The 21,009-nt window shown below is 42.2% G+C and overlaps 1 protein-coding gene across 3 annotated transcripts in view; it reads right to left on the reverse strand.

Moving 5' to 3' along the window:
• Window positions 1-246: 246 nt before the first annotated feature.
• Window positions 247-21,009, reverse strand: part of SEC22C (SEC22 homolog C, vesicle trafficking protein) — a 30,924-nt gene continuing 10,161 nt past the window's right edge. For all 3 annotated transcript variants that reach the window (XM_004419563.3, XM_087430795.1, XM_087430794.1), the window contains 6 exons: window positions 16,949-17,157; window positions 13,354-13,517; window positions 11,191-11,370; window positions 8,282-8,400; window positions 6,972-7,037; window positions 247-5,282 (listed from right to left, as the gene is read on the reverse strand). In XM_004419563.3, the coding sequence (XP_004419620.1) occupies window positions 5,082-5,282; window positions 6,972-7,037; window positions 8,282-8,400; window positions 11,191-11,370; window positions 13,354-13,517; window positions 16,949-17,130 (912 nt within the window). In that variant the 5' untranslated portion in view covers window positions 17,131-17,157 and the 3' untranslated portion in view covers window positions 247-5,081. The remainder of the gene's footprint in view (window positions 5,283-6,971; window positions 7,038-8,281; window positions 8,401-11,190; window positions 11,371-13,353; window positions 13,518-16,948; window positions 17,158-21,009) is intronic.

A 21,009-nucleotide genomic window follows, 5' to 3' on the forward strand; every position in this document is an offset into this window, starting at 1 on the left:
CGATGACTGCATTCCAGAAACTGGGGATTAGTGCTGAAGACTATTTGGAGCCCTTGCACCTGTCGACCTCTTTGGACAAGAGGACCTGAATTTCAATTCTCTCAACAACCTCCACCCACCCCCTAGTCCCGCGCCACCCCCCCCACCCCCCGCCGGCCAATGCCGCATTATGCCAGGCCCATATCATACCATCTAGGAAAATGGACCCATAACTGAGAACTTTTCACACAAATACACACACACAAGTTAATAAGCACCTTAGATTTATTCTCCCCCCGCTTCTGAAGCCACCTCATTTAATTTATATATACATAGTATATAAATGGCTATACAACATTCTTTACAAACATTAACACAAGTTTAGGCTTTACTACTGCGTGAAAGTTTATTAAAATGTACCCATCATTTACTCAAAATAGATCTTTGTTATTACACGAAACAGTAAGACGCTTGTATAACACGGACAGGAAGCATTCAGAATGAATACATGAAGTAAATGGTTTTGCTCTGGCTAAAGCAGCCTCAATCTTTTACTCTCTTAGTAGAAAAGTCCATTAAACAAGATAGAATCCTGGGGGTTAAGTTATATGAATAATCCATTAAATAACACTTCTGAAGCAATTTCAGAACCACATAAGGGTTAAAGAAGGTCATATGTACCAAGCATATCAGGTTAGAGGAACAGAATGGATTTGATCATTTTACCCTAAATAAAAGGCGCTTGTGGGCAATAGCTCTGCCATGGGTACACATGGGCAGATGTTTCCATATCCGGCCATTCCCAGATTTTACTGACAAGCCCTTTTCCACAGGTTCCCAGCCAAAGACGTTTCCCCAGCAACAGAAGTTTGACATCACTGCTCCCAGACAGGAGAATCAGAGCTCTCCTCATTCAGGTCAGGGATGGACAGTGAGGTTTGGTCCAACCAGCAGAACCAGCCTCTCTGGATCCTGGAGAACCCAATGCCAATGGTACCAAGGGCTCTGTGCCAGGAAGGCAGGAGGCAGGTCCAGGGGGAGAAAGGGAGACTGCTACCTTTCTGGAGTGTAGAATAAGGCGGTTTACACCGCAGCATCATAAAATGTCCTTTTTTGTAAGGGCCAGAAGACATGGCTCTGCTGTGCTGCCTGAAGCATGCAGAAAAACCTCCCTGTATCGGGTGAACTCCAAGCCTTTCTTCTCCTGCACATGAACAATGGATTCACCCAGTATTCCCCTCCACTGCCACTTTTATCCTCACGACAGCATGCCAGCGGAGCAGGTTGATGTTATCACCATTTCCCAGATGAGAACACTGGGGCCGACGGGCAGTGACTTGCTCACTGTGGCACAGAACCGGTGGAAGAGCCAAGCTGATCTCTAGGCCTTCTGGCCAGCTGACTAGTGCGCTCCTTTTCCCGCCTTCTCTCTCAAGGGCACGTCTACTCTCTCTTCCCCCACCACCATTAACACTCACAGTGCACAGGTAGAGCTTCCCTGTACCAGGGCAGGATTCTGTGTAGGAACGTTTGGAATGTGAGCAATGTCAGAGCCGGGGTTTGCCATGCAGATCTAGTCGCCATAAACACTCCCATCCCTGCCGGTCCTCACCTGCACTGCACTGTGCAAACAGCAGGTTCTCCAAGGGCCACGTCTCCTGCATGTTACAGTTACAATATTACATGTTACAATGAGTGGCCGACTCCTCCAAGGAATAGCAAATGGCAGCCCTGGATGAAGATGCAGCATGCAGCCCTCACATGCTAAGAGGCAGCTGCTGTCTTCCAGCAGACAGAGCGCCCTCAGCTCTGCTCCCCACCTATCCCCTGCTTCCCGTGCCCTAAACAGCCGGCCCTGCTGGCTGTCATCTTTGACTCTGAGCAGGGCTGACCACTGAAGTGCTACTCCCCTCCGAGACCCGACTCCCAAGTGTGTTGGAGCTCCTAGGGGTGCACGGGGGAGAGGGTGGGCCTCAGTGCCATCTGCTCCTTCTCTGAAGCGCCTGTATCCACCCTATCGATTAAAATTAAAGGTGGCTTTCCCATCCCTCCAGAGACTCCAATTTTGGCCTCTGTCCCCAGGACTGGAGTGCATGGGGCAGAGGTGGAAAGAGGCAGGGGAGACCTGGAGAATGGGGGCGCCTAGGAAATGAACAGGGAGCTCAAGGTGAGGTCGATAGAAAACATGATTAATAATTTCAGCTCTCCTCCTAACACCCTTTTCCCACTCCTTAAAGAAGTTTAAAATTTTGGGCCTTGATTCACAGATAACAGGGGTGCAAGACTGAGAAGCAAATCCGGGAGCCCGTGGTGACAGTCCTCCCACCGCAGGCAGTGGGGCCTCTAGTATCGAGAGGGAATACCAACCCAAATATGCTCCAACTGTCTCCACCCAGAAAAAAGAAACCCAGGAATGGTCCTCTTCACAGTAATGCTAGCCTGGGGGAAAGAAAACCACAGTCTCCAGGTCTCCTTCACTAGCATACTTGGGGAAGGGGAAACCTTTTGGGCTTAGGCCCCTTGGTTGGGAAACTCGGCCCAAGAGCACTGAGCCCCATTCCCACTCGGATGCAGTGGATGGGACATAACACACTCTGATGCTCAAGATCTTGCAGCATCTGATACCAGAAGGTACTTTTAAGGTTTTGTTGTCAACATTATTTCATCTATAGCCAGATCTAGCCCTGTGAGGTCAGTAGGGCAGGTAGTATTTAACCACCGGGAAACACAGGAGATAGACCAGCAGTGAGTCCATGGTAGGGTGAGGAAAACTTGTGCAACGAGCAGCCAGATTTCTGGCACCAAGGATGACACAGGGCGTTACAAAACTCCAGGCCTGAACCAAGTCAAGCCTGAGCCTGGGACTTCCCTTGGATGAAATCTCCAGAACTTCTTTCCTATCATTAGTCTCTTCCTCCAGTGAGCTGAGGCTTCTTTTAGCTAAATTTCGGTTAAACAATGTTTATGTGGTCATTATTTGGTACTGTGTGTCTAGTACATCTTTTCCCTTTTGTTTGCAAATGTAAATCTCAAACCCCATCGGGATATTAATTAAGACCACATTCAACCAAGTGTGGATAACATCTCCACTAGTGCAGGAAACATTCACCAGGAGGGACTCCTCTTCAAGAACTGTTCTCTACTACTTACTGAATGTGGATCCCAGGCTCAGACCCCCAGATCATCTGGGGTACAGGGCTACATGGCAACACCAATAACACATCGGCTTGAAAAGAAAACAATATACCTGAAAGCTGTTCTTACCAACTTTTAAAGCGTTTTTGTGTATTTGCTTCTAATGTAAAAGGATTTCTCTCCCCTCCTTGGCTTTGCAAGCTATTTTACCATCTCTTCTAAATTATCTCCCAGAAAGCCTGAAAATTCACCTGCTGGGTATGCAGAAAATTATGCAGATGCAAGATCAATGATGACTTTGAGAGACAATTTTGAAGTTTACATCTGAGGATGCTGCCAATATAACTTTCATATCCAGATATTTTGTTTGATTAAAAATAGAAAATTCTATTATAAGAAAATAAAATTACCATGGCAACATTTTCCCAACACAGTTTCTAGTCACATCGACTTGTTTTTTTCAAATTGATACCAAGGCAGCTCAGTAACAACACACCACCAGTAATAACCAAGTACAACTGAATCCATAAAATGACATCCTTGCTTTCCCTATCTGTTCAATAACTCTCGCAACGGTTTTCAACTTTTAGAAACTATCGAAATAGGATTTTTTAAATTTATTAAGACCACATAATTCAACGCAAAGTATTCTATGCGATTGTAGTTGAGCTATTCAGATTCCAGACTTCTACTAAGAACAATCCAAAGGGCAAACTCCCACAGTGGCCTCCTGAATGGTACGGGACAACCCAGGCTGACATTTCTGGAGACCAAGGGATCTTATTCAGATCCACATTTTGGAAAACTATGATCAGTCAATATTTTGACAATGAAAGAAAGAAAAGTAACTTTTCAGAGCAGAGGGTTAATTATGTTTTTATAAAGCTTTAAAAAAGTTAATACCTACTTAACTCTTGTTCATAAAAAAATGAGGCCCTTGATCTAATTAAGATGACTAGGAAAGGTGTAGAGGAGTAATTAATTTGGGAGGTCTTCTGGGAACAGGTACACAGGGTCACGTATTCATCATCATTAAAATGACACGCACTCAGCTGCCACGTACAAGGCTGATGACAGCAGCCTCTCCCCGCTGTGTCTGCAGAGTGCCACTGTGTGAATCCGCATGACTCACCTACTCCAGTTTGTGGCTCACTGAAAGGAATCCTAAAATTCTCATTTCTGCTCATGCTTATAACCTTATGATCCAGTAGCATTGGTTACTCAATTAATTTTTAAAATATTCAGATATACCCTGCAAATAAATACAAAACATTTCTGTACCCACACAGTCCCACCACCATAAAAGATTATATACAAATTAAATAAACTCAGCTTTCTTAACCATTTTCTCAACTTAAGTTTGTCCTTACCCTAAAAGAAGATAAGTTAAATTTATATCCAAAATATATTTAAATATTCTAAAGGTATCATATTGGACCTAAGTTATCAAAAAATGTAAACAAAATATGTCTAGCTTATATTTATGAACCACATTTTTAAGTTTTTAATTCATCCTGTGCTGACCCTCTAAAGAAAACTAACCAAGTCACATTTAGACTGAAAAGCTGATAAGGATTTTACAGTGGTTCCTCAGAGACAACTGCCAATTACTAAAACTAGTGCTATTGAATCTGGTGGATTATTGCATCATTCAACTTAAAAGACAAAAATAATTCCATTCTGATCTTCCAATAATGCTCTTTCTGAATGAGGCCCCAGATTCTGCTGTCCTAGGTAAATGTGCTGAATTGGAGATTCTGCACTGACGCTCGGCACAAAACCAGGACTCGGGATCAAGCGACCTCATGCCTTCAGCTGCACCTGTTAAAAATCTCCAATGCTTGTTATCAGTTCGTTTGGTTGAAAGGAACTTCAAGCATGGAAACTTGAGGTCAAGTCGAGAAGTGAAAAGGGAAACACAGATGACCCTCATGAGATAATCAAAGGATCCATTCATCACACGATCCTCACACTCCACAGTCAGACTGCTTCTCCTGAAGCTGCCTCGTCAGTATCTGATAGGAAGACAGAAAAGCCACTCCTATGTGGAAAAGGATTTGCCAGAGGTTCCTCAGCCCATGCAGGTACATGTTGCCCAGGCAAATAAAGAGCAGCATCAGCACCACCTTCATAGTCCTGGCTGGACTGTAGAACAGGTACAAATAACACTGAAATGACACCATAAGAGGAAGTCCGATCAGAGATAATAAAATGGCCACAATGTCAGATGAAATATTCACTTCTTGTACCTGCCATGCACAGTGTCATGTCACACACATTAGCTTATTAAATTGAATTCATTACAATGAAGCTTGGACTCGCTGGATAATAGCTGGACTCACTATTAATCATTGGATGAAAGTGGAGATTTAGAAAAGTGAAATAGATGTTACAGGAGGAATTAGAACATGGCACTCTTGAAAAAATTTAAGAAATATAGACAGAAATGCCAGGTTGCAGGCTGTAGAGAAAGAAGAGATGCAGGTAAGGGGCAGACAGCCAGGCTGGGATATGCTAAAAAACTGCCTGGCCTCCAACTGTTTTTTTCCTTCAGGGGAGTCACGACAGGTGAGGAAGCCGGTGAGAGAAGCTGTACTTTTACTATCTTAGTTTTTCCTGAGTTACTACTACATAGGGAACCACTATTCCCTAGATATCCTCCTTATCATGTCTTCAAAAGCATGAGATGGGAAAAGATCTTACAGCAGGGAGAGTGGTATTTTGTGTAGGGCTATCACACAGAAAAGAGGTCATTCTTGTTCTGCAAAAGGTGGAAACAGCTTTTTAGTTCAATGTTTGAAAAGGAAAAAAGCACATTCTCAAAACACAGAGCAATCCAACAACGGCTCCAGTGGGAAGGAGAGAGCCCCCCATCGAAAGAGCTATCCAAGTAAGAACGCAGTTGAGGGAATGAAGGTGGGGCTGTAAGATCCCTGCAGCCCTGAAATGGAGGCTCTAGGAAACTTCCACTGGCAACACCCCAGGTTTTTGAGATTTGTTTTCTAATAAACGAATGCATTTTCAATCTTGAGTTGAAAATTTCTTTTTGCACAATCATGTAATTCTTAAAAATCGACCATTGTAGGATGTATGTGGAAGAGAGAGGAAGTGCCCTAAGAACAGAAATTTTAATTAAAAAAAAAAAAAAAGGTTAAGCATGCAGAGAAGGTACTAAAATTCTAGCCCATGTGGAGGATGAAGAAAGAGAATTAGCGTCAGGTTTTTACTAGAATTAACTCTGCCTATAGGGGATTCAAAAGCTCCTTTTTACTCCACCCTTTAAGTATGCAGCTTATTTGAAAATAACTAAATAACAATCAAAGCCATCTAGTTAATGTTATAATTTTTGTTTCATTTCCTAAAGACAGATTTGAGTCAGACAGTATCACTATTAAAAACAACTTTTTAACCTAGTCCTGCATTTAAAAAAAACACACATACAATGTGTTACTTCTGTAGAAGGACATTTCTGTACTTGGGCTGCCCTGACAATAGCACCAGGCAAGACCCTGCCTCACACTAGTCAGGCCCAACCCAACCCCCACACCAATCTCATCCCTCCCTTGTTGGGAGTCAAGTCCAAATTCCTGGTTTCTGTTCTGCCGCTGTCAAAAGCCCTGTGGCCTAGAGGAAGTGGCTTTCCTTTTCTGAGTCCAAAGTTCTTTCTGTGTGAAATGAGACGATTGGGCAGGACAGGTCTAAGGAACTTCCACTGAGAGCTTGGTATTGTCCATGATTTGAACCAAAGTCTTGGTGGAACAAAAATAAGATCTAGAAACTTGTCAATTGTTCCAGAAGAAGAACAAAATAAGGCCATGGGTTTAACCCACTCACCAAAATATCAACATTTCACCTACCTGAAAAATGCAGGCTATAAAAGGAATAAAAAAAGCCACAATATTTCCAATTTCCTCGTGGGCAACCTACAACAAACATGAGGAACACAAGAAAAGGAATATTTAGATGAAAGGAAACACTAACATGAAGCACTTGATTCCTCATTTGGTCTGGTATGGTTGACAGCACAAAATCCCTGGGTGAGTAAGACGCAAGTCCCTGTTTACATACTACGTCAGGGGTTGACATACAACTAGTTTCAATGGCCTGGACACACCATGCGCACTCCTGTCCCCGTGCATCTGTGCTAAGCCCTCAACCTGGAATGCCCCAACCAACCCTGCTACCTCTCAAAATCCTACTCAGCTGTCAATACAAAGCTTTCCCTAATTCCTCCCACCCCCAGGTACTGCCACCTCCTTAGGGATGTCATCACACTCTGCTTTGTGCTCCCAAGGCAGGGACCATGTCTTAACCATCTTGTTGGCCAGGCACCTGTTCTAGTGCAAAGAGACACTTGGTAAGTATCTGGCTGTGAGTAATCATAAGCAATAAAAGTGGGAACCACACCACATAGTGGCCGCAGACGGGCTGTGGTAACAGGTGGTTACCCTCTTATAGCACAGGCCTGCTGCCATTCTCCAAACAGGGCAGCCTACGTTAGTCTCCTGAGAGTCAACATCTGCGTACTTCAGGCTTTAGCCATTGCACACAACAGTGTGAGCATTATGGCTCTATTTTTAAAAGTAATATCTATCTGTTTATGCTCATAACGGTTCTATACTTTTTAAAAGTGTTTGAAATACCTCAAAGTTAAAAAATAATATTTAAAAAGCACTCAAATAGAAAGTTGCTTTGAGATAAGCAGGCTGGCAAATCAATCTTCTAGTGATACAGTTCTTTAACAAAGACACAGGGAAGGTGGTATCCGCGTGATATGAACCAGACTATGAGACAACTTTTCCCAGGGGAAAAATAGCCTGAACCTTAAAGTCTGAGAATCCAACTTTTGCCCTGGGTGAGCAATCTAGCCCCCGGAGTGACCCTTGGGGTCCCAAGGGCCATGGGGTAGTCTGATGTCCTTGCAGCAAGTTGTCCATTTCTCATCAATATCCCAGCAGGCCCCTTTCACTTCTTAGGACAACAGACACAAAAGAGCAAGTTTCATATTTGTGTAACTTACCACAAAGAATAAAATTAGAAATAAAAATTTTATTTGAATTTTTAAAATTTTAAAGCCTTAGTACATAATACCCTTATAAACAAAATATATGCCCATCAGTTTCTTCCGTCATGTGACCTTCCATTTAAACTGTAAAGGAAAGGTTACCTGTAAAGAATGTTCTGCGAGGTGAATTCCACGAATGAGATTCAGAGCAGCACACATGATGTTGAGAACAAGGGAGAGCACGCCCAGGGCTGTCACGGGTTCCATTCGGAAATTAGGAGCTTCACAATGAGAAAAAACAAGTGTCTAGTGAAAATCATTTCTATACAAAAGAAAAATAAAGACATTAACTAGACCTCCACTAATGACAGGTTCATTATGTTAAACACACAATTATAAGCACAGTAATTTAAAAAGCAGCTGTAGTTAGAGGGGAAAAAAGGCAAAAAATGAAGGACAGAATGAATCTGTGAATCCAAGGTGAGTTTCTTCAAGAAAGAGGCCCAACTCTGAGCAAGCACAAGTTTTTCAAGTGCTTAATTTCCTTTCTCCTTAAAGTGATGGTTCTCAGCCAGGGTCTATACAGCCCCTCTATGGACGTTTGGCAGTGTCTAGAGATATTTTGGGTTGTTACAGCTGGGAACAGGGTGCTACTGGCTTCCAGCAGGTAGAGGCCATGAATGCTTCTAAACATCCTCCAATGCACAAGACAGCCCCCACAACAAAGAATTATCCAGTACAAAAGTCAATGGGACTTAGGTTGAAAAATCCTGATTTAAAGCAATTTATAGCTTTACTTGTAAATCCGTTGTCAAATTCTGAAAGCATTTCTATCATATACCTCAACCCTCAGCTTGAAAAACGCTCCACTCTTTCTCCGACAAGGACAATATTCAGTGTCATGTATGCTTCTAGAGCAATTCACAGCAAATGCAATTTTTTAAATGACAAAATAACTGGGAAGAGGAGGGAAACATTGATTATCTAAGCTATAAGCCATTTCTGGAACTCTAATTAGAACAAATGATCATTCTCTCTTTAAAGATAGTTACTGAGGGCCGGCCCCGTGGCTTAGCGGTTAAGTGCGCGCGCTCTGATGCTGGCGGCCCGGGTTCGGATCCCGGGAGCGCCCCGAGGCACCACTTCTCCGTCCAACGCGAGGCCGAGTCCCACGTACAGCAACTAGAAGGATGTGAACCTATGACGTACAACTATCTACTGGGGCTTTGGGGGGAAAAAACTGAATAAATAAAATCTTTAAAAAAAAAAAAAAAAAGATAGTTACTGAAACTGGTTCTGGTTCACACAATTATATGGTGTCCCACCCATTCTCTTGCTACACTCTTTCTAAATCATCCTTTCTTGTCCTTACATTTCCCACATACACACACATGCGCACACACAAATATCTAGCTGCAACCCAACTGATTGCCTATTGTTAGTGTGCTAGTTTCCACTGAGCAATTCAAAGTTCCTGTTAGAACAGAACATGCTACCTGTAAAGATTCAGGACAATAGGGTGAGTCAAACCACAGTAAAACGTCCGAGAAAGATAGGCAAGTTGACACTTTCTGATTTGCTCCTATTGTCTAATTGGTTAAAAAACAAAACATATATTACAAAGTTACTCTGTCTTCAGATATGGCAAAGGAGAAGCTTGTGGTTCAATTACCCCAGTCTTCCTTTCACAAAAGTTAAGTTCATTCCCAATATAAATTACAAACACTTATTGATCGGCATGAGAGCCAATCCAGGAATTTATTGGTTGAAATAGATTAAATCAAAACACAAAGTTAAGCCCAAAACTTGAACATTTTTAATACACCACTTTTAAAATTCAAGCAATGAGTTTAGTATAAAAGTTAAAACAAAATAGACTGCTATAGTGTAGACAGCCCTATCTTGCAGAGAAGGATTCAGCTCTTAACACCATTACAGAATTCTTAGAATGTAAATATCCACTTCAATTAAAAATTGATTTAATTGTGTGTAGTTGCAAACAAAGAATGCAAAAAATCATGCTTCCTTATGTGCCAGGCACTGAGTGGCTAATGGTGTTAATGCCAGACTGTCATGGAAGGCAGGGCACTGTGATCATGTTCATTAACACCTCATTCTTCAGATAAGTACTCCACAGGATAAGGAAATCCACAAGGATAGAGGGATGTCCCCAGGTCTCACGAGAATCAAAGACTGAGAGCACTAGAAGCCCTGGCTCTGGCTCCTGTCCACTCTCATCCCCATAGGCCTCCCCCTCCCTCCATCAAGGAGGGCAAGAGTTTCTCAATGAACGGAGATATGCAATGTTTCACTAAGAGATAAGATGAGATGAGGATTCACTGTCAAAGGAAAAAACATTATATACATATATAAAAAAATTACATATATATACATATATAAAAATATAAAAAATTAGACATATCTGTATATACATTATATACATACAAAAATTATATACATATACAAAAAATTATATACACATATACATACACATATAAAAATTATATACATATACATATACAATATAAAAAATTATTTACATATATATGTGTATACATTATATACATATAAAAATTATATACATATACAAAAATTATATACATATAGAAAAATTATATACATATACACAAAAATTATATACATATGTATACATTATATATATATACAGAAATTATATACATATATATCTCTATATGTATGTATGTGTGTGTATGTGTATATATGGTGAGAGAGAGAGAGAATGTACAAATCTGTACAGTTCAATAAGTGACTTCCAACAAAAGAGAATGAATCTCCTTTACAACATTTAAACTTACAGACTTCACTCTGGTTAAGAAAATAACCTGCCAAGGGACTCTTCCCCTGAATGTCATCATAAGAGCCATCTCCCCTCAGATCAACTCACAATAGTCAAGTTTAACAGCCACCTAGAAACAAGATCAGTCCATATTTTCCCCCACATATTTTATATGCCCCTACCCCTCTAAAATACCTTACTAGTAAAAAAATCAATGTCCATCTGAAATACGTAACATCACCTCATCAACATCAGACAACAGCAGGCCACTTACCAGGCTCCAAGTACATCTGTGTGTGACCATTCATCACCCCATTTGCCACATCTGTGTCCTCCAGAGTGAGAACCACTGGAGGCTGGAACTGGAGCTCCTCCTGAATTTTTTCTAAGCTGCTCTCCATCTGAGTGGAACTTACATAGTTAAAATGCCACTTCACTTTCTGAATGATGCTGTCTGCAAAAAGAGAGCAACTCAAGTCGAGCATTTTCATCACAATGGATGTTATAAGATAATATGTTCAAAATTAAGTTTACATTTCTAAGCAAGCTAATAAGTCAGCCAGATTCTGAAGAGTGTCAAGCTATATACAGAAGTCAAATGATTACTACATATCATTACCAGTCTCATCAATCTCTTCAAAGCAGAATAATTAAAATGTGATAGCCTGTCTAGAGAGAAGGCAATAATGCCTTCCAGAACCTCAGTGATGAGGGAGTCAGGGGACAGGGGCTTGAGCCTTAGTTCAGCCACTACTGATAGTACAATCCTGGGTAATTCACAAAGTATTTATAAGCTTGAAAAATGGGGACAGTTATTCTTGACCTGATTATCTCAAGAAAAGGCATGTGAGAAAAAAATTACAAATGAATGTGAATATGTTGTACAAACTAGGATTATATATTTGAAAGGTATTGGTTTTAATTCATTTATTTATGTTAGTATTAATCCATTACCAAGTTTTAATAAGCGTTTGAAATGAGGTTTCACGGATATTGGCAAAGCAAAATCACGTATAATTCTAACATCAGTGTACTTTTACTCATATTCTACTCTCACTCAATAATGAGCAAACTCGATGCTGGGGATGGCTCTCTTGTCAGGTCAAGCACATCGCCTTACAAGAAAGGCACATGCAGAGAGGAGGGGAGAGAAGAACACAGGTCCACCAGCTGCAAATCCACGGACAGCCCAGGGATGCACAGCTGTGATCTGTCTGGGGATAGCACGCCCTCTTCCTAGGAAGAAGTGGGGCTGAGAGCAGCAGTTTGATGAGGGCCTCACAGGGACACTCCGGGGCAGAACTCGCCGTCTATGTCAGGTCTACCAGGCTGGGGCCTGCACACCAGGGAGCTCCCCAGTGCCTTTGACTGACACCAAAAGAGGGTGCTGGCCCATGCCTGATGGGCCAGCCAGTAGACTACACGAGGGAATGTGAGGGCTATGGCAGTCGTTGCCAGAAAGCATAAGCAGCAACACTTCTAGGGGCTGGCCCTGCACCTGACCCCTAGGACCAAATGCTGCCAGCCCCTTGTTCAAGAGCATCACAGAGACAGTGGCTGTTTACAAAGAGACCACAGAGCGTCCCCAACTCCCACCTCTACTCCCGTTCTCCCAAGAGCTCAAAATGACTTGAATCACACCTAAGAAAAACAGTGCATCCACTATAATTATCATGCTGTGTTCCAAAGCCCCTGAGCCTCTACAAGGCCTCCCTGGCAACTTCTAGAAAAGAAGTATCCTCTTCCAGAGCAGTGCTTCTCAAACCTCTGAGTGAAAGACCAGCTTTTTCTTGTTTCCAAACTGTTGCTGATTGATACTCTGATAAAGTACAATAAACAATATCGCAGGAATGTCAAATTACTACACGAATTTCTAAACACTTATTCGCACTTTCTGTACTTATCTCCTGATGGAAGAACAAGTTCGCATACCACCCTGTGAGTAGTACTGCTCTACAGCAGGGGTCGGCAAAATTCCTTCAAGTGCCAGAGAGTCAACATTTTAGGCTGACAGGCCCCATATGCTCTCTGTCACAACTACTCAGCTCTGCCAGTGGAGAGCAAAAGCAGCCAAGACAACGTGTACAAGAACGAGCATGGCTGGGTCCCACTTTATTTACAAAAAGAGGCGGCTGGCACTTAGGCCACAGTTTGCAGACCCCTGCTCCAAAGGGCTGTGCTGAATAACCTACACAGGTTTCACCATTCCTCCACCCTGCCCCCAGCTCTGAGGAGACGAAAAGCCAGATCATTAAATCTCGAAGCTTTCCAGGCCACTTCAAGTGCTGTGAAATCTCGTGGTACAAGGCTGTTCTCCAGTGACATGTTATTGCACCTCCAATGGTTTTCCCTCATGGTCAAAACCAAATCTAAATTGTAAATTCTGCACATACCATGCCGTAAGAGAGAACAATTAGTACGAAAGAGGGTTACAAACCAAATTCAAGAAAGGCGTATGGCCTGGAGGCTAGGCCAATGCAGGTGATGTCATAGGAAGCTGTGAATTCCCACCACAAGGTCTCCAGAAAGCAGAAGGCCATGGCAGCTGGACACTGGCAGGAGCAGATAGCCATGCAGGCCACATCCCCCAAAGAAGAAAAACTGAAACAAAAGGGCGACATCTACATTACCAGGGAACAGACCCACCTATTCCCATCCCACACCCAGATACAACCTTGCCTCGCTCTGTACTTGCTTGGCCTCGAACAGTCCTGTAGCTGTTTGTTGCATATATATTGTCTCTCGGGCTAGACCTACCTGGGACTGGGCCTTTCTTATACTTGCTCTAACACGTATAGCAGTATTTGCCACTGACAGTGTGTGATCACTCTTATTGTTTCATGCATGAGGGATGCATGTCCCATTAGGGAAGTAGCCTTAGGCTTCTCTGCACCTATTAAGGAAAATGTTTTTCTTCTTTAATCTACATCAATAGCTTTTCTCACATTAAATCATCCTGGCATCCTGAATAAAACCTTCTTGGTTGTGAGTTTCTACATATTTATATACATCACAACTGCTGGATTTAGTTTGCTAATATTTTATTTAGGACTTTTGGGTCTATGCAAAGTAAGACTGGCTTATAACTTTCCTTTCTTGTACTGTCTTCACCTAGTTGTGGTATTAAGGTTATTCTGGTCTCACAAAATAAATGCATGGTTTTTCTTCCTTTTCTACTCCTTTTCAGACTGTCATGCTATCATTTCAAGTTCTGGGGACTCTAGTTCTCCTGCCTGTGGTGTCTACTGACTCCCATTCATTGTGGAGTATTTCCTCTAGTGTTTGTCATTTTTTGCCGAGAGCTCATTACTGTGGAGCTGTATTTTTTTTTTTTAGTAAGACTCTCTGAAGGCCTGAGTTGCAGCACACTTCTTCCAGAGTGGTTCTGCATTTGCTTTGGCCAGCTACTCCAGGAGTGTCATCAGTCTGGAACCAATGCTGATATTTGAACCTTGGCTTGGGAATTCCTAGACTGTGGGGAGTACAAACTCAAACTCCAATCCTACACAGGGGCAGGGTTTCAATTTTTTAGGTAAGATTTTAGTTTTCCTTCCCATCCAAAGCCAAGCAGAGATGAGTTACCCCTATATTGGTGGGCAGATTATCCCACCTGTGCTGGAGCCTGACAAGAATCCTTCCTTTATGCATGGGTCTTGTTCCGAAACCTCACCCTACATAAGTCCAAAGCCCTCTTCCTTCAAGCCCCAAGTTTACTATGATTGATTACCCATGAGCCTCAACATCAGCTCACACATTTACCACCTGATATTCTGTTCTCCCTTCATTTCTGGCGCCTTGCGATTTCTTTCAGGCTCAGCTACACATTTAAAATAATTTTTTATATATTTACCCATACTTCTGGGTGTTTCTGGCAGGAGGGTAGTGTTTTTAGGTTATAGTGATCCAGCATCTTTTTGTAATTGGAAGGTTCTATATAAAAACTTTCATAATTTTAAAAAATTATGAGGATTATAAAAATTAAAAAAGATAAAAAAATAAAATAAAATAATGACTTCCTCCTTACATAAGGAATTTCCCAGAAGGGCCTAAGTCTGTCCAGAATGGAGGTGTTTCTATTTGAAAGCGGACCCCTATTTTTGGGATGAATTGTGTCCCCCAAAAAGATCTCCCAGTACCCGTGAATATGACCTTGTTTGGAAGCAGTCTTTGCAGATGTAATCAAGATAAAATGAGGTCATAATGGATTAGGGTGGGCCTTCGTCCATGACTGATGTGAAATTTGGTCCCAGAGACAGAGAGAAAAAGGCCATGTAACCAAGGAGCAGAGACTGGATTAATGCTTCTACAAGCCATGGAATGACAAGGACTGCTGGCAACCACCATAAGGTAGTAGAGAGGCATGGAAGGATCCTTCCTTAGAGCCCCAGAGGAAGCATGGCCCTGTCAATATCTTGATTTCGGACTTCTGACCTCCAGAAATGTGAGAGAAAAAATTTCTGTTGTTTTAGGGCAGTTTGTGGTAATTTGTTATGGCAGCCCTAGAAACATAATTCAACTCCTTAATCATAAAATAAGCTATGGTATTGCTCACCTGTAAGAAAAAAAAAAACCTCCGTTTCCTCTGTGAAAATAATGGTGAATATTTAATTAAAAATACAAATGAGTAGAACATTTTATATTTCACTTTTCAAAAAACTACTGAAGTACCCAGAATTTCATTTGAAGTCATAGACTTTTTCTTTCTTTAAGACAAAATGTTTCCTATTTGAGGAACAGTACAAGGTTCACACAGAATGTTAGATAATCACAGCATAATGAGGATGGGACCATCAAGGAAGGTGGTATCAGGCACCCGGAGAAAGGAGTTGCAGACATGGGCAGAGGCTCAGCTTTTGCTCCTGAGCACCCGGGGCCCACACCACAGGGTGACAGCTACATGTGCCTGCCGTCTGACACCCCTTTCAGGCCACATCCCTCCTCGCCAGACAACAACACGGAGCCTGGAGTCAGGCCCGGACTTGTCCTTTTGTTTTTGATTCTGAGACTGACTTCCCCTAAAAGGACCCCACTTTATCAGGTCAACTAAAAATTTATTATTCAAGGGGAGCAAAAGGGACTTGGTAAGCGAAGGCCTACATACTGGAACACAATGATGTAAAATCTATAACAAGCCATTTTGATATTTCAAAACCTGCCTTGCCCTGATCCCTCTGTAGAATGGCTTCTTGCTGTAAGCCCTAGAACAAGAAATGATATAACACATGAGGAGCAGAGCTTGGTGCCTGGTTGCCAGCATTCAAATCCTGGCTCTACCACTTACTGACAGTACAACCTTAGCTAAGTCACTTAGCCTCAGTTTCTTCCTCTGTATAACAGGCATAATACTATTACCTACCTCATAAGCCAGAAAAAGCTCTTAGAATAGTGCCTGACATATAGAAAACACTCAATAACATTAGCTATTACTACTATGATTATTGTAGCCACTTGATTCCTACTTCCATTGGAGCATTTTCCCCACTGCCTTATATTCAATTAATATTTCTCTTGTTCCCTCATTAGACTTTAAGTTCCTTGAGAAGAAGTACCTACTTCTGCTCATTTTTCACTCCCTCGCTCCTGTCACATAATAAAAATTTTTTTAAAAAATGAAAAAATTAAAAAAGCAAAAACTGAAAGCAAGAACTCTAAGTTAAGTCTTTTTTCGTATTTTCTTGGCTTTCTCACTCTCATCCTTTTCCTTCCCCCACACTTTAATCTAGCATCTCCTCCCTCCTCACCTTTTTTCCACCTCTGCATTTAATACAGAAAACACTACCAAACTAACAGCAGAAAACTGGTAGAACCCGGGTCTCTCAATGCTCACAAGCACTCCACTAACACAAAGGCAGGACGTGGAGCAGCAATGCTTGAGGTCCCCTGGATTCTCTTATAAATACACACAAACTCAGACTGCTGAGGTCAGATCTTCTTTTAACACACAATGTGATTAGCATAATGTTACCTCAACATATGGTTAAAAGTAACCCAAATTTAGCCAACGTTCTGGAAAAGAGAACACGCTTGCTTACTGTATACTGAAGTCACATCCTTCTGCAGAACCTCGACCTGGATACTGGGCCAGTCGCAAGGCTAAGGTCTTGAGCCGTCTCCTGCATTCCAGAAAATCTTGGGTGTGGTAAAAGTCAGTGGAGGCCGAGAGGGGCAGTCCATCCCTCACCCTTACCACACAGGCAAAAAGGATCATGGACATGGTCCACAAGAGAAGTCATGAGGACACCTGAGGAGAGCAAGGTCACCTTGTTACTGAGGGCCAGATGATGGCGCCAGAGACACCCCTGCCCTCTACACGTCCACTCTGGGTTGTTTCACCCTCACCTCCACTATAATTGCAAATGTTGCTTTTATTATCATTTCCCTGCCCTCTATTGCTTCGTCACTCCCAATTTTCTTCCCTTCATCATCCTCCCTGTCTCTTCTTCACTCGCAGTCGTCCTTTTCCTTCTCTGTGATGAACCTCTCCTTTTCCAGAATTAAACCAACTGGGATGAGGGAGAAAGGAATAGAGAAGCAAGGAAGCAGGACTGAAATGATTCAGCAATGACAGTGGATAGCGAGATGCAGGAAGTAAGATGGGCACAAAGGGACAGGATGAGCCTGACACTGAAGCAGCAGGGATGGGGTCCAGTGACCCATGCCTTTCAGGCCACCCAGGGAAGTAGGTGCTGAGCAGTTTAACTGCCATATCCTCACCTGCAGTGGAGAGATTCTGAGCACCTAATCTAAAGCTGGTGGCAAGGACAGCAGAAGGCAAAAATGAAACTGAGATAGTATAGTATGTCCTCTAGAATTTCTGCAAATGTTTGATACAGAGCCAGTCTTCAAAATGATGACTGAGCTCCTACAGATGGCCAAAGGAAGTCATTTAGCAAATTATATTACAGTAAAACACTAAGTATTTGGCCATGATATGTGAGCACCATTAAGAAACAAAAGGAAATAGATTCTGAGCCCTCCTGGTGCCTTTGGCAAATTAGAACAAGGTGCTTCTCAGGGTAGAAACAGCTCTGGACCAGTTCTGCTGGCAGAGCCTGGCTGGGTTTTGGCCCCATCTGTTAACTCTGCAGATGCCTGCACAGGCATAACCTGCACATCTGTGTGCGGCAGCCCTGCAACCAACGATGAGTGAGGTGGCTACTGCAGCTTCAATGGGTCTCCATGCACCCACACATCTTGTTTCACAGATCCTGTTTGTCAGGTCTTCTACTCGATAGGGTGTTAATAATAATAATGCACACTGGTGGACTTTTCTTCCAAAGAACTCTAGGGATGTAACCTTATTTGGCATCCCAGTTCCTGTGAGTAGTAGGAAAGGGGACCCCCCCCAGGACGCACACTACTCTCTTCACCTCTGTGCCTCGGTGTATGCTTCACCTATGTCTGCCATTCTTCTGATTTCCCCATATCCAAATCCACGTCAAAAACTGTCTCAAATTCACCCTTTCTGTGAAACCTTCCTAGACTTGTCCAGCTGGGATACTTCTCCCTTCTCTAAATTCCCAGAGAACCTACCTCTTTGTTCTCTATTTTACTGATTTATCATTTCACTATCTAAGTGTAAGCTCTAAGAATAAAGACCATCTCTGGAATGGACGGATGAATGAATGATTATTCCCCTTTTACACAGGTAGAACATGCAGTGGTACAAAAACACAGAGAAGGCAAAAAGAAAAAATTAGTCTACCAGCCAACAGACCCTACACAGTCCATTTATCCCATCTCCCCACAGTTTCCATTGAGGAGTAAAAATGTGACAAGCCCCAGGAAAGACATATCCATACACAAAACTGCTAAGTTCCCAGCACCACTGGCAGGGCCAGGCCAACTGCCAGAAGGCCCTGTGGGCTGTACCCCAGCTGCTTGGCCAATGCTGAGACACCTAGCACCAGAAAAAGCATCAGGGGATGGATGTATGGAGGGTAATCATATTATCTTCTATACGTTCATGAATGTTTGAAATATTTAATTTAGAAATAATTTTTTTTAAGTTATAGGGCACAAAGCTCTGACAAAGATAGGGGAAGACTACAAGATCAACTTGAGACCAGGGCTTACAGTCTAAACAAGAACTTCAACTTGCTTGCTACCTTGAGAACAGTGTTATATCAGTGAATGGAAGTTATACACGTTCTGCAACGCATGTAGAGAAGTGTTCAAGAACACTTGTAATAAAGATGTTTCTAAGAACATTACTTGCAAAAAAAAAAAGAATTCAACAAGAGTCCTAAGCCAAGATATAAAGATACTGAGCCCCCCTGCCCCCCAAAAAAGACAATGAATCAATAAGATACCAAGAGAATCAGAGACAGGACAGAAACACCCTCATGGCAAAATAAGAAAGATACTTTTTAGGGGGCTGAGTAAATTGTATGCTCTTCTAAGGGAAAGCAGTTTGCATTTATTCCAACTGTCAACCCCAAAATATCCTCTCTAGCGCTGTCTTTATGGAGCATCTAAGCACCAGGCATGGTGTTTAACCAATAAAAAGGAAAACAGTGACCTTTCCAAGTGACAGTAATCACAAGAACCAGTTCTACCACTCTCTAAAGGACCCAAAAATTCCCTCTGGGCTCTCTCTTTCATCTATTTTATCCTTTTAGTGATCAAACCTGCTTCTCCTCAAACAATAACATTCAAGATAAAGAAAACCTGTTTTTCAGTTTTATCAAGTTACTAATACTGCAAACTAGTGAAACCCACATCCATTTTCTAAAATATTTAAAAATACTTACAGTGCTTAAATGAAGGTGACACTGTGATATTAACTTTCTTGTGTTTGTGTGTATGTGTGAGTATGTCAAGGTACAGATGGCAACTGCCTGAGGGGTGGAGGGACTTTACATGCTGCTGTGGAAAAGTCCAGGAACAGAGACAACACCAGCAATACTTTTTTCCTTTGTGGAAATGCACTTTGCATTCCAAAAGACAAAAAAAAATCAATACAAATAGGGAGAGGCTCATCTCTGTGTTCTTCACAGTGCCTGGTAAGGGCTTTGAATACTGTAGGGATTTGATATTTGTGAGTTCACGTTATGAGCTATGATGAGACAATCTGTACTCGAATAAGAGATCTGACCACTGCTCAAAGAAGAAGAGGACTTCTGCTCTGAAGGGTGGAGTTGAAGTTCTTTTTCCTACTCCCACTAAATACAACTAAAACCCACGGACATTATAACTAAAGTAAGCGTAACGAGATTCTGAAAGGTGGAAAGAAGAAGGCCTACTGGCTACAGACCTTAGGACTTGAAGAATGACATAGCTGTGAGTTTGCTTGATTTTCTTTTTCCCTTATATATCCCAGTCTTGATGCTGGAGAAGCTGGCAACCCAGAAACACCAATGGGAGCAGACAAAAAAAACATCCCCCAAAACAACAACAAAAAGCCTGCTCTCTCTAGCCAAAGAACCAGGAAAGGTACAGCCTAGCAAAACAGAAAGCTTTTAGAAAAAATGTTCTACTCCAGCCAAACACCACAGAAAAAACTGCAGCCATCATATACCTACAAGCAAAGGCCAAGTGAAGAGCCTAGACTTCTAGTCTTGTTCTGAGGTGGTAATGAGGTGGCCCCCCAACTCCCCTGCTGGCCAGGGTAGTGTCAGAGAAGACCAAGTAGGGAGGGACAGGCAGCAATAAGCCAACCTCTCCACTGTGTCACTGGGGAGACAGAATTCCCACCTCTGCCCAGCAATAATGAGCAGCCCCTTCCCTTCAGGGAGTCAAAAGAGGCCAAATGAAGAACCTGGACTTTTGCTCCCACCTGGCAGTAATGAGATAGTACCCCCACTTCCCCTGCTAGCACAGTATCAACAAAGGCCAACTAAAACAGAAAATTTAAATAAGATCCAGAGTCTCATAACATAATGCTCAAAATGCCCAGGCTTCAATAGAAAATCACTGGTCATACTAAGAACCAGGAAAATCTCAGCTTGAATAAGAAGAGACAATCAACTGATGCCAACACCAAGATGACAGAGATGACAGAATTATCTAACAGATTTTAAAGCAGCCATCATAAAAATGCTTCAATGAGCAATTATAAACACACTTGAAACAAATGAAAAATAAAAGTCTC

This window comes from Ceratotherium simum, chromosome 5 (assembly GCF_057802395.1).
Source record: "Ceratotherium simum simum isolate JZ-2026a chromosome 5, ASM5780239v1, whole genome shotgun sequence".
NCBI lineage: Eukaryota > Metazoa > Chordata > Mammalia > Perissodactyla > Rhinocerotidae > Ceratotherium > Ceratotherium simum.